General features: G+C 42.4%; 1 protein-coding gene across 7 annotated transcripts in view; it reads left to right on the forward strand.

Moving 5' to 3' along the window:
- The window catches only part of UEVLD (UEV and lactate/malate dehyrogenase domains), a 76,838-nt gene that overhangs the window by 1,866 nt on the left and 62,705 nt on the right, over positions 1-12,267 (forward strand). For 4 of the 7 annotated variants that reach the window (XR_004436197.1, XM_033207695.1, XM_033207693.1 and 1 more), the window contains exon 2: positions 9,003-9,087. The exons of 2 other annotated variants lie outside the window; for them this stretch is intronic. Coding sequence is in view for 3 of the 5 variants with exons in the window: in XM_033207695.1 (XP_033063586.1) it covers positions 9,003-9,087 (85 nt within the window). In the remaining 2 variants the exon portion in view is untranslated. Of the gene's footprint in view, positions 1-9,002; positions 9,088-12,267 lie in introns of those variants that run through there. One more of the 7 variants, XM_033207697.1, reaches the window with a different exon arrangement.

The raw sequence follows: 12,267 nt of genomic DNA on the forward strand, positions 1-12,267 counted from the left end.
CATAGAACATATTTTTGGTGGAACTGGAATGAAGGAAAAGAAGAGAGACAATGGTTTTTTCAAGGGTGAGAGTAGAATAGTAGAGGACTTTCTTTTTTCCGTCAGTGCATAGCATAGAGTCTGGCACATAGATAACTACTTCTTCTTTCTTCTTCTTCTTCTTCTTCTTCTTCTTCTTCCTTCTTCCTTCTTCTTCTTCTTCTTCCTTCTTCCTTCTTTCTTCCTCTTCTTTCTTCCTCTTCCTCTTCTTCTTCCTCTTCCTCCTCTTCCTCTTCTTCCTCCTCCTCTTCCTCCTCTTCTTCTTCGACGGAGTCTCGCTCTGTCAGCCAGGCTGAAGTGCAGTGGCCCGATCTCTGCTCACTGCAATCCCCGCCTTCTGGGTTCAAGCTATTCTGGGTCCTGGCTAATTTTTTTTTTTTTTTTTTGTATTATTAGTAGAGATGAGGTTTCATCATATTGGCCATGCTGGGGTAGCTTATTATTAATAAGTATTTGTTGGCCGTATAAATTAAGGAAACCAATCAGAAACAAGTCAGTCCAGCAAATATTTGAGGTTCCCTGACCATTCATTGCAGTAGGTAAATAATATCATTTAATATCTAGAAATAGTTTTAATCTGGGCACGGTTACTCATGCCTGTAGTCCCCGCTAATTGAGAGGCTGAGGCAGGAGAACAGCTTGAGCCCTGGAGTTTGAGTATGCAGAGAGCTATGATTGTGTCACTGCTTGCCAGCCTGGGAGATAGGACGAGACCCTGTCTCTAAAACATAGAAATAAATTTAAGGCCAGGCGCTGTGGCTCATGCCTGTAATCCCAACACTTTGGGAGGCCAAGGCATGTGGGTCACCTGAGGCCAGGAGTTTGAGATCAGCCTGTCCAACATGGTGAAACCCCATCTCTACTAAAAATACAAAAAAATAAGCCAGGCATGGTGGCACACACCTGTAATCCCACCTACTTGGGAGGCTGAAGCAGGAGAATCGCTTGAACCTGAGAGGCAGAGTTTGCAGTAACCCCAGGTTGTGCCATTGCACTCCAGCCTGGGCAACAGAGGGAGACTCCATCTCAAAAAAATACAAAATAAATGAATTTAAAATTTTTAAAAACTTAAGAAATAATTTTGTTGTGGAAAAATCGATGGAGAAATGATCAGTACATTAAAAAATTAAGCAACTATGGAGAAAGTAAAAAATCTTATTAAATAGATATCCCAATTTCGTAGATGTGAAGATTGTCAGTTCTCCCCAAATTGATCTATAGGGTCAATGCAGTTCTTGGAAACTTCAAACTGATTCTAAAATTCATGTAGAAGAGCAGAAGGCCAAGGATAACCTTGACATTATTATGGAAAAAGAATAGATATGAGGGCTGGGCGCGGTGCCCCACGCCTGTCATCCCAGCACTTGGGAGGCTGAGGTGGGTGGGTCACTTGAGGTCAGGAGTTCGAGACCAGCCTGGCCAACATGGTGAAACCTCCTCTCCACTAAAAAATATAAAAACTGGGCGTGGTGGTGGGCACCTGTAGCCCCAGCCACTTGGGAGGCTGAGGCAGGAGAATCGCTTGAACCCAGGAGGCAGAGGTTGCAGTGAGCTGAGAATGCACCACTGCACCCCAGCCTGAGCCACAGAGCAATACTGTGTCTCAAAAAAAAAAAAGAAGAAGAAGAAGAAAGAAAGAATAGATGATAGATTTGAGGACTTGCTCTACCAAATATCAGTACTGGCAAGTAAAATTTAGTGTGGCATTGGTGTGGAATAGACTAACCAGTGAAACAGACTAAAGGCCTAGAATCGTAGTCATACATGTTTGGAAATGCAATATAAAACAGAAGACATTGCAGATAACTGGCGAAAGGAGAATGCAGAGAAAAGTGAATATCCACATGGGAAAAATGAAATTGTACCTTGTATTCCTACCTTACACCAAACATAAAAATTTCCAGTGGATTAAAGACCTAAATGTAAAAGACAACTTTAAAACCTAAAAATATAAATGGTATACGCTCAGAATATGCAAACCGTTTTAAAATAATACACAAGTAAGAGACAAATCCAACTATATTAAAATTAAGAACAGAAGACACTGTGAAGAAGGTGAAGAGGCAGCCAGGTACGGTGGCTCACACCTGTAATCTCAGAACTTTGGGGCCGGGCATGGTGGCTCAAGCTTGTAATCCCGGCACTTTGGGAGGCTGAGACGGGCGGATCACGAGGTCAGGAGATCGAGACCATCCTGGCTAACATGGTGAAACCCCGTCTCTACTAAAAAAAATACAAAAAAAAAAAACTAGCCGGGCGAGGTGGTGGGCGCCTATAGTCCCAGCTACTCGGGAGGCTGAGGCAGGAGAATGGCATAAACCCGGGAGGCGGAGCTTGCAGTGAGCTGAGATCCGGCCACTGCACTCCAGCCTGGGCGACAGAGCGAGACTCCGTCTCAAAAAAAAAAAAAAAAAGAACTTTGGGAGGCCAAGACAAGCAGATCTGTTGAGTCCAGTAGTTATGGCAAGACCCTATCTCAGTTTTTTAAAAAAGAAAGTGAAGAGGCAAGATACAAACTTAGAGAAGCTATCTGTAGCACACATAACTGACAAAGTGTTGATATCTAAAATATATAAAGCATGCCTACAAATCAATATTAAAACCAATAAATAGGCCAGGCATGGTGGCACACACCCATAATCCCAGCACTTTGGGAGACTGAGGTGGACAGATCACAAGGTCAGGAATTCGAGACCAGCCTGGCCAACATAGTGAAACCCTGTCTCTACTAAAAATACAAAAATTAGCTGCGCATGGTGACTTGTGCCTGTAGTCCCAGCTACTCAGGAGGCTGAGGCAGGAGAATCACTTGAACCTGGGAGGTGGAGGTTGTGGTGAGCCGAGATCGTGCCACTGCACTCCAGCCTGGGCAACAGAGTGAGACTCCGTTTCAAAAAAACAGAAAACAAACAAACAGTAAATAGAGAATTGGGCAAAAGATATAAATGAGCATTTTTTTAAAAACAGGAACAAAATCACTAATCACATTTCAATTGTTAGTAGCCACATGTGGTTTGTGGCTATCATATTGGACAATGTATGTATAGATTATTTCCATTATGGCAGGAAGCTTTGTCATACAGTTCTGTATCGTAAATGGGTGGGTCAATTCACCAGTACTTATTATTCTTCAAAAAGTGTGTGCTTTTTCTTTTTTTAAAAAAAGAGTCTTGCTGTATCTCCCAGGCTGGAGTACAATGGCACTATCATAGCTTACTGCAGCCTCAAACTCTTGGGCTCAAGTGATTCTCCTGTCTCAGCTTCTGGAGGTAGCTAGGACCACAGGTAACATCACCACATCTGGCCAATTTTTATTTTTATTTTTGTAGAGGCAGTGTCTTGCTATGTTGCCCAGGCTGGTCTCGAACTGCTGACCTCAAGTGATCCTCCGTCCTTGACTGTCCAAAAAGCTGGGATTACAGATGTGAGCCACCATGCCCAGCCACATAAGTATATTCCTTCATTTATATTAAGTGTTACATTTAGAGAAATTACCTAGTTCCCTAATTCCTATTTTCTGCTCCTCTAGCTGAGTTATGTCGGAGAGGCAACTTAACCTAGATTTGCTCACTCATAAAATGCTAATACGGCGGTGGCTCATACCTGTAATCTCAACACTTTGGGAGGCTGAGGCAGGCAGATCACCTGAAGTCAGGAGTTCAAGATCAGCCTGACCAACATGGAGAAACCTCGTCTCTACTAAAAATACAAAATTAGCTGGGTGTGGTGGTGCATACCTGTAATCCCAGCTACTTGGGAGGCTGAGGCAGGAGAATCACTTGAAGCTGGGAGGTGGAGGTTGCGGTGAGCCAAGATTGCACCATTGCACTCCAGCCTGAGCAACAAGAGTGAAACTCCATCTCAAAAAAAAAAAAAAAAGTAATACTGGACTTGTTCTATAAGATTCCTTCCTGCTAAAAATTTCTTTGATACTACAAAGTATTATTATTCTTCAGTGTGTCCTACATTTGAGCAAAGTCATATAAGAATACTCTTGAAATATCAGTCTTCTGGGCCAAGTGCGGTGGCTCATGCCTGTAATCCCAGCACTTTGGGAGGCCGAGGCAGGTGGATCACCTGAGGTCAAGAGTTATTGGCCAACATGATAAAACCCCATCTCCACTAAAAATACAAAAAAGCCAGAAATGGTGGCTGGTGCCTGTAATCCCAGCTACTTGGGAGGCTCAGGCAGGAGAATTGCTTGAACCCAGGAGGCGGAGGTTGCAGTGAGCCAAAATAGCACCACTGCACTCCAGCCTGGGCAACAAGAGCGAAACTCAGTTAAAAAAAAAAAAAAAGCTGGGCATGATGGCTCACATCTGTAATCCCAGCACTTTGGGAGGCCGAGGCAGATGGCTCACTTAAGCTCAGGAGTTCGAGACCAGCCTGGCCAACTTGGTGAAACCCAGTTTCTAGTAAAGATAAAAATTAACCAGGTGTGGTGGTGCGCACCTGTAATCCCAGCTACTCAAGAGGCTGAGGCAGGAGAATTGCTTGAACCCGGGAGATGGAGGTTACAGTGAGCCGAGTTCATGCCATTGCACTGCACTGTGGGTGACAGGGTGAGACTGCCTCTCAGAAAAAAGAGAAAAGAAATATCAGTCTTCTGAATACACTGTAGTACAGCAGGCAAATTTAAAATTTTATTAAACTCAATTTTTCAGTCTTAATAATTTTTATAACCATATTTAGAATCTCTTGGATCACTTTCTTCTTTAGTGAAGTACTTGTACCCTTTAAGCACATGGCACTGCTTGAGGCACATTTCTTGAGAGAATGTTATGCAGAATTTTTAGTGGTGAGGACCAGTATGAAATCTGTCTTAATATTACACTAAGAAGATCCGCTGTTTAATATGTAGTGAAAATAAGGCTCGGTGTGGTGGCTCACACCTGTAATCCCAGCACTTTGGGAGGGTGAAGCAGGTAGATCCCTTGAGTCCAAGAGTTCAAGACTAGCCTTGGCAACATGGTGAAACCCCGTCTCTATGAAAAATACCAAAACATTATCCAGGCATGGTGGCATGCACCTGATTGTGCCACTGCACTCCAGCCTGGGTGACATAGTGAGACCCTGTCTCCAAAAAAAAAAAAAGTTAATATTTTCCTTGGGACAGATAAAATAGGTCCTTTTTGGCAAGGTAGGGGGGTGTCAAAACAAAACAGCAAATGAAATATTTAATAGTAACATTTGGGTTTTTAAGTCCCGAGAAGAGTGCTTTTGCTGCCTTTGAGAAACTTGTGTAGCAGTTTTGCAATTAAATCAATTCTAGTGTAGCCTTATATAGCTATTAATAATCATGTTCTCCAGTGATTTTAAGGATGTAAAAAATAGTGGAAAATGAAGCAAATTGTATTTGTTGATAATATGTATATTCCAGGTGACAACAATGCAGCCTTTTGTACATTTGTGTAGTGTTTGGAGTTGAGGTGACTTCATTCAGTTTTGTTTACACTGAATCATGGGCACTGAATCTAGGATTCACTTTGCCCAGCAGACTAAACAAGTCTGTTTTAGTTAATGCTAATCATTTCTTAGTTTTGATGCTCAGTGCTGTGGATCATATTTACTTTCTATGTCTACTCTACTCATATAAATCCGCCTATTTCCTAACTCCTATCCAAAAAACATTATCAAAGGCATACCCTGTACTAAGTACTGTGAAGAGATAGAACAATGAGTGAAAGACGATTCCTGCTCTCGAGTTGTTTATAGTTAGACTTCTCTTCTAGCAAATTCTTCCCCATCTTAGAATGACCTTCCCTTTTCCCCCTAATTTTCTTTTTTTTTTTTTGAGACAGAGTCTGGCTCTGTCGCTAGAGTGCAGCGAGGTGATCCCAGCTCACTGCAACCTCCACCTCCCCGGTTCAAATGATTCTCCTGCCTCAGCCTCCCGAGTAGCTGGGATTACAGGTGCATGCCACCACGCCTGGCTAATTTTTGTATTTTTCGTTGAGACAGGATTTCACCATGTTGGCCAGTCTGTTCTCGAACTCCTGACCTCAAGTGATTTGCCTGCCTTGGCCTCCCAGTGTGCTGGGATTACAGGCTTAACCACTAATCTATACCATTCTAGATTCTAGGCTGAAATGTGGATTCAACTTCTCCAGAGGCCTTTCTGTAACTTAGATGTTCTTTGTGTCAATTTGTAGTTTCCTGCCTGTACTTACTGTTGTATACATATTTTGTTTATTTTATTTTATTTTATTTTATTTTTTTTTTTTTTGAGACGGAGTCTCACTCTGTCACCCAGGCTGGAGTGCAGTGGCCAGATCTCAGCTCACTGCAAGCTCCGCCTCCCGGGTTTATGCCATTCTCCTGCCTCAGCCTCCCGAGTAGCTGGGACTACAGGCACCCGCCACCACGCCCGGCTAGTTTTTTGTATTTTTTTAGTAGAGACGGGGTTTCACTGTGTTAGCCAGGATGGTCTCGATCTCCTGACCTCGTGATCCGCCCGTCTCGGCCTCCCAAAGTGCTGGGATTACAGGCTTGAGCCACCGCGCCCGGCCATATTTTGTTTATTATCTCACTTTTACATATGTTAATTGTAAGACCTTCATACACACCTGTTGAAGTTGGTAGGCAGTAGAGCTATATCTTTTTTTTTTTTTTGAGATGGAGTTTCGCTCTTGTTGCCCAGGCTGGAGTGCAGTGGCACCATCTTGGCTCACTGCAACCTCCGCCTCCTGGGTTTAAGTTATTCTCCTGCCTTAGCCTCGCAAGTAGCTGGGATTACAGGCATCTGCCACCACACCCAGCTAATTTTGTATTTTTAGTGGAGATGGGGTTTCACCATGTTGGTCAGGCTAGTCTCGAACTCCTGACTTCAGGTGATCCACCCACCTTAGCTTCCCAAAGTGCTGGGATTACAGGCATGAGCCACCGCGCCCGGCAAGCTGTATCTTTTTTGCAGGCAAACAGCTTAAGGCTCTGAGAGAGGAAACACTCTAGCAATCCTCTAGCAATCCTCTTCCATTTTCTCCCAAACTCCCACAATCCTAGGTATCCACCAGTCTACTTTGTGTTTCTATGTATTTGCCGGTTCAGGATATTGCATATACATGGAATCATAAAATATGTAGCCTTTGTGTCTCATTTCTTTTATTTTTAAGTTTTCTTTTTTTTTTTTTGTCTGGGAAGCACAGGCTCTGGCCAAGACCAGAGGCAGGCACTTCCTATGTCTGTTTTCTTTCACTTAGCATAGTGTTTTTAAGGTTCATCCATGTTGTAGCATGTATTAGCACTTTATTCCTTTTTGTGGTTGAATATTTCATTTTATGGATATGCCACATTTTATTTATCCATTCATTAGTTAATGGACATTTGGACTGTTTTCACTTTTTGGCTAGTATTAACAATGCTGGTATGAACAGTCGTATACAAGTTTTTGTGTAGATACCTGTTTTCATTTTTCTTGGGTATATACCGAGAAGTGGAATTGCTCAGTCATGTGGTAACCCTGACTCTGTGTTGAATCTTTTGAAGAACTACCAGGCTGTTTCCCAAAGCAGCTGCATCATTTTGCCACTGGCAGTGGTATATGTGTGAGAGTTCTGATTTCTTTACATCCTCTCCAACACTTGTTATTTTCTCCTTTTGGTTATAGCCTGTCTTTTGATTATAGTATGAATCCACCAGCTGGTTTGTTCTTTTTCCTGATTGTTTTGGTTATTCTGGGTCCCTTGAATTTCCATATGAATTTTAGAGTCTGTACATCTTTGCCAAAAAAAAAAAAAAAAGGGCAGCTGGGCTTTTGATAGGGACTGTGTTGAATCTGTTGAGGAAAATTGTCATCTTAACAATACTATCTTCAAATCCATGAACAAGGGATGCTTTCCATTTACTTTGCTCTATTTTATTTTTTTCAACAATGTTCTGTAGTTTTCAGAGTCGAAGTTTTGTACCCTGTTACATTTATTCCTAAATATTTTATTCTTTTTGATGCCATTGTAAAAGGAACTGTTGTCTCAAATACATTTTCAGAATGGTAAACTCTTAATATACTTATTTTCTTTCATTTAAACCTCACCACAGCGTAAAAGGTAAGTATTATTTATTTTTGTAGATGAGAAAATAAGCTTAAATAATTTAAATGATTTTGCCCACAAGACAACCAAGTTAGTATCTCTGAGAAGACATCTGGATAAATGAAGAGGCAGTTCACACACCTGACTACAAAACCTTGCATGATTTTGTTTTCCATTTGAAACCCAGCAAGCAGTGCCAGGAAGGTGGGAGGGGAAAGTCGAGGTGTCTCAAGTGAATGAGTCATACCAAAAAGACAGTTGGATCTTGAATGGTGGTGAGAGGGGTGATTCATTCTGCCTTCTCTCTCTCGAGGTATTTAGAGGCAGTTTGATTTAGAGATTAAAGACCCTGGTCCTGGGTTTGAGCTCCGGCTTCACTAGTTAACTTGCTATCGGACTCAGCAAGTTACTTTGATTCTCTAGCTTTCGTTTTCTTCTGCTGCTGCTATAGAGCAGTTGTAAAGTCCTCCCTACCTCGTAGGGGTGTTGTTAAAAAGATTAAATCAAATACCATTCAAGTTTGTAAAGCTCAGAGCTCAGGGCCTAGTACACGGTAAATTGTCAGTTAAATGTTAACTGCAGGCCAGGCGTGGTAGCTCACTCCTGTAACCACAGCACTTTGAGAGGCCGAGGCCTGTGCATCACGAAGTCAGGAGTTTGAGACCAGCCTGACCAACATGGCGAAACCCTGCCTCTACTAAAAGTACAAAAAATTAGCCAGGCGTGGTGGCGCATGCCTGTAATCCCAGCAACTCGGGAGGCTGAGGCAGGAGAATCGCTTAAACCCAGGAGATGGAGATTGCAGTGAGCCGAGATCCCACCACTGCATTCCAACCTGGGCAACAGAGCGATACTCTGTCTCAAAAAAAAAAAGTTAACTGCAATTATTCTTTTATAAGCTTTATTCTTACTCCATGCTTATTTTTCTCTTTTCAGTACAAGTTCAGGGACCTAACTGTGGAAGAACTAAAGAATGTAAATGTATTTTTCCCACATTTCAAATATTCCATGGACACCTATGGTAAGAATCATATCCTCTAGTTTAAATGCTGCATTATTTGAACTACTAATTTTTGGTCCTAAAGAGCTGCAAAATTGTAATTTCTTGTTTTCTCTTTTATCTTCTGATTTTCAGCTATACTTTATAAACTGCAATTTCTGAGAAAGCTTAAATTAATACAGTGTATCTTGTATTAGTTTTCTATTGCTGCTGTAACAAACTACCACAAACTTAGTGGCTTTAAAAAACACACATTTACTATGTTACAATTCTGTAGGGCAAGAAGTCCAACACAAATTTCTATAGCTTAGAAAGTGAACTAGAGGTTTGACTTGGCTAAAATCTAGCTGTCAACTGCCTTTGTTTCTGGAGGCTCTGGGAGATAATCTGTTTCCTTGCTTTTTTCAGTTTCTAGAGGTCACCCACATTCTTGGGCTCTTGGTCTCCTTTCTGTGTCTTCAAAGCCAGCAGTGTTGCATGTCTCTAACCATTCTTCTGTAGTCAAATCGCCCTCTGACCACAGCTGGGAAAGATTCTCTGCTTTTTTTTTTTTTTTTTTTTTTTTTTTGAGACAGAGTCTCGCTCTGTCGCCCAGGCTCAAGTGCAGTGGCGCAGTCTCAGCTCACTGCAAGCTCCGCCTCCTGGGTTCACGCCATTCTCCTGCCTCAGCCTCCCGAGTAGCTGGGACTACAGGTGCCCGCCACCATGCCCAGCTAATTTTTGTATATTTAGTAGAGACGGGGTTTCACCTTGTTAGCCAGGATGGTCTCAATCTCCTGACCTCGTGATCCGCCCGCCTCAGCCTCCCAAAGTGCTGGGATTATAGGTGTGAGCCATCACACTCGGCCAGATTCTCTACTTTTAAGGACCAATGTGATTAGATTTGACCCATCCCAGTAATACAGGATAATTTCTTCATCTCAGACTCCTTAATTTTTTTAAGATTAGCCAAGTGATCAGAGTCACTAATCACATCTAAAAAGTCCCTTTGCCAAGTAAGGTGACATATTCACAGGTTCCACGGGTTGGATATGGACATCTTTGGAGGACCTTATTCCGCCTATCATATATATGGTTGATTCTAAATTATTAACAGTTTTAGTTATCCTGTTCACTTAATAGTAAGAATTTAGTTATCTAAGAAATATTTTACTTTATTCTTTTTTTTTTTTTTTTTGAGACAGAGTCTTGCTCTGTTGCCCAGGCTGGAGTGCAGTGGCACGATCTCAGCTCACTGCAATCTCTGCCTCCTAGGTTTGAGCAATTCTCCTGCTTCAGCCTTCCGAGTAGCTGGGATTACAGGCATGCACCACCACTCCTGGCTAATTTTTGTGTTTTTAGTAGAGATGGGGTTTCGCCATGTTGGCCAGGCTGGTCTCAAACTCCTGACCTCAGGATGATCCTCCTGCCTCTGCCTCCCAAAGTGTTGGGATTACAGGTGTGAGCCACCCCTCCCGGTCTATTAGCTTTCAAAAATTTCTGATTACAGCCTGCAGTTGGAAGTATATTTTATATCATGATCCCATATGCACATAACTAAATACTGTGTCCACTTTGACATTATCTGTTCCATCCCATTTTAAAAATTTTAATTTAATTAATTAATTAATTAATTTTGAGATAGAGCCTCATTCTGTTGCCCAGGCTGGAGTGCAGTGGTGTGATCCCGGCTTACTGCAACCTCTGCCTCATGGGTTGAAGCAATTCTCCTGCCTCAGCCTCCTGAGTAGCTAGAATTACAGATGCATGCCACCACGCCCAGATAATTTTTATATTTTTAGTAAAGTTGGGGTTTTGCTATGTTGGCCAGGCTGGTCTCAATATCCTGGCTTCAAGTGATCTGCTCGCCTTGGCCTCCCAAATTGTTGGGATTACAGGTGTGAGCCACTGTGCCCGGCCCCATTTTATTCCACTTAAAAATAAATGCTGAACTAGCGCAGGAACAGAAAACCAAATACCGCATGTTCTCACTTATAAGTGGGAGCTAGGCAGGGCGCGGTGGCTCAAGTCTGTAATCCCAGCACTTTGGGAGGCTGAGGCAGGTAGATCACAGGGTCAGGAGATCAAGACCATCCTGACCAACATGGTGAAACCCCGTCTCTACTAAAATACAAAAAAATTAGCCGGGCATGGTGATGTCCACCTGTCGTCCCAGCTACTCGGAAGGCTGAGGCAGGGGAATCGCTTAAACCCAGGAGGCGGAGATTGCAGTGACCTGAGATCGCGCCACTGCACTCCAAGCCTGGCAACAGAGCGAGACTCCGTCTCAATAAATAAATAAATAAATGGAAGCTAAATGATGAGAACTCATAAACACAAAGAAGGAAACAAGAGACTAGGGTCTACTTGAGGATGCAACATGGGAGGGGAGAAAGGAGTGGAAAAGATAACTTGGAAACTGGGCCTCATACTTAGGTGATGAAATAAATCTGCACAACAAACCCCCACAACATGAGTTTACCTGTGTAACAAACCTTCACATGTACCCCCAAACCTAAAATATAAATTGTTTTAAAAATTATGTATCATATTAATAAAGTAAACATGCCAAAATAAATAAATAAATGCAAATGCTTGTTAAAATTCAAGACCCAAGAATTAGTCAAAATTCACATTTTTCAAAAACTGCTTTATTCTGCATGTGTATATTTTAAATTTCAGTTAGATTAAGAAAATGTTCAAATAAATTCAGATTTATATAATAGATATCTTGAGGAGTTATTGAAGTGTTTTTTTTTGTTTGTTTGTTTGAGATGGAGTCTCGCTCTGTTGCCTAGGCGGGAGTGCAGTGGTGCAATCTCGGCTCACTGCAACCTCTGCCTCCCGGGTTCAAGTGATTCTTCTGCTTCAGCCTCTCGAGTAGCTGGGACTTCAGGCGCATGCCACCACACCCAGCTAATATTTTGTGTTTTTAGTAGAGATAGAGTTTCACTGTGTTAGCCAGGATGGTCTTGATATTCTGACCTCATGATCCGCATGCCTCGGCCTCCCAAAGTGCTGGAGTTACAGGTGTGAGCCACCGCACCTGGCCTATTGAAGTATTGATTAGCACAATAGCATAGGCTTACATATGTGGCACATAATTGTATATGTGGAAGAAATTATTAGATTCTAGGCTGGGCGAGGTGGCTCACACCTGTAATCCCAGCACTATGGAAGGCTGAGGCAGGTGGATCACTTGAGGCCAGGAGTTTGAGACCA

The sequence above is a fragment of the Trachypithecus francoisi genome, unplaced genomic scaffold (genome assembly GCF_009764315.1).
Source record: "Trachypithecus francoisi isolate TF-2019V2 unplaced genomic scaffold, Tfra_2.0 Lachesis_group8, whole genome shotgun sequence".
Taxonomy (NCBI): Eukaryota; Metazoa; Chordata; class Mammalia; order Primates; family Cercopithecidae; genus Trachypithecus; species Trachypithecus francoisi.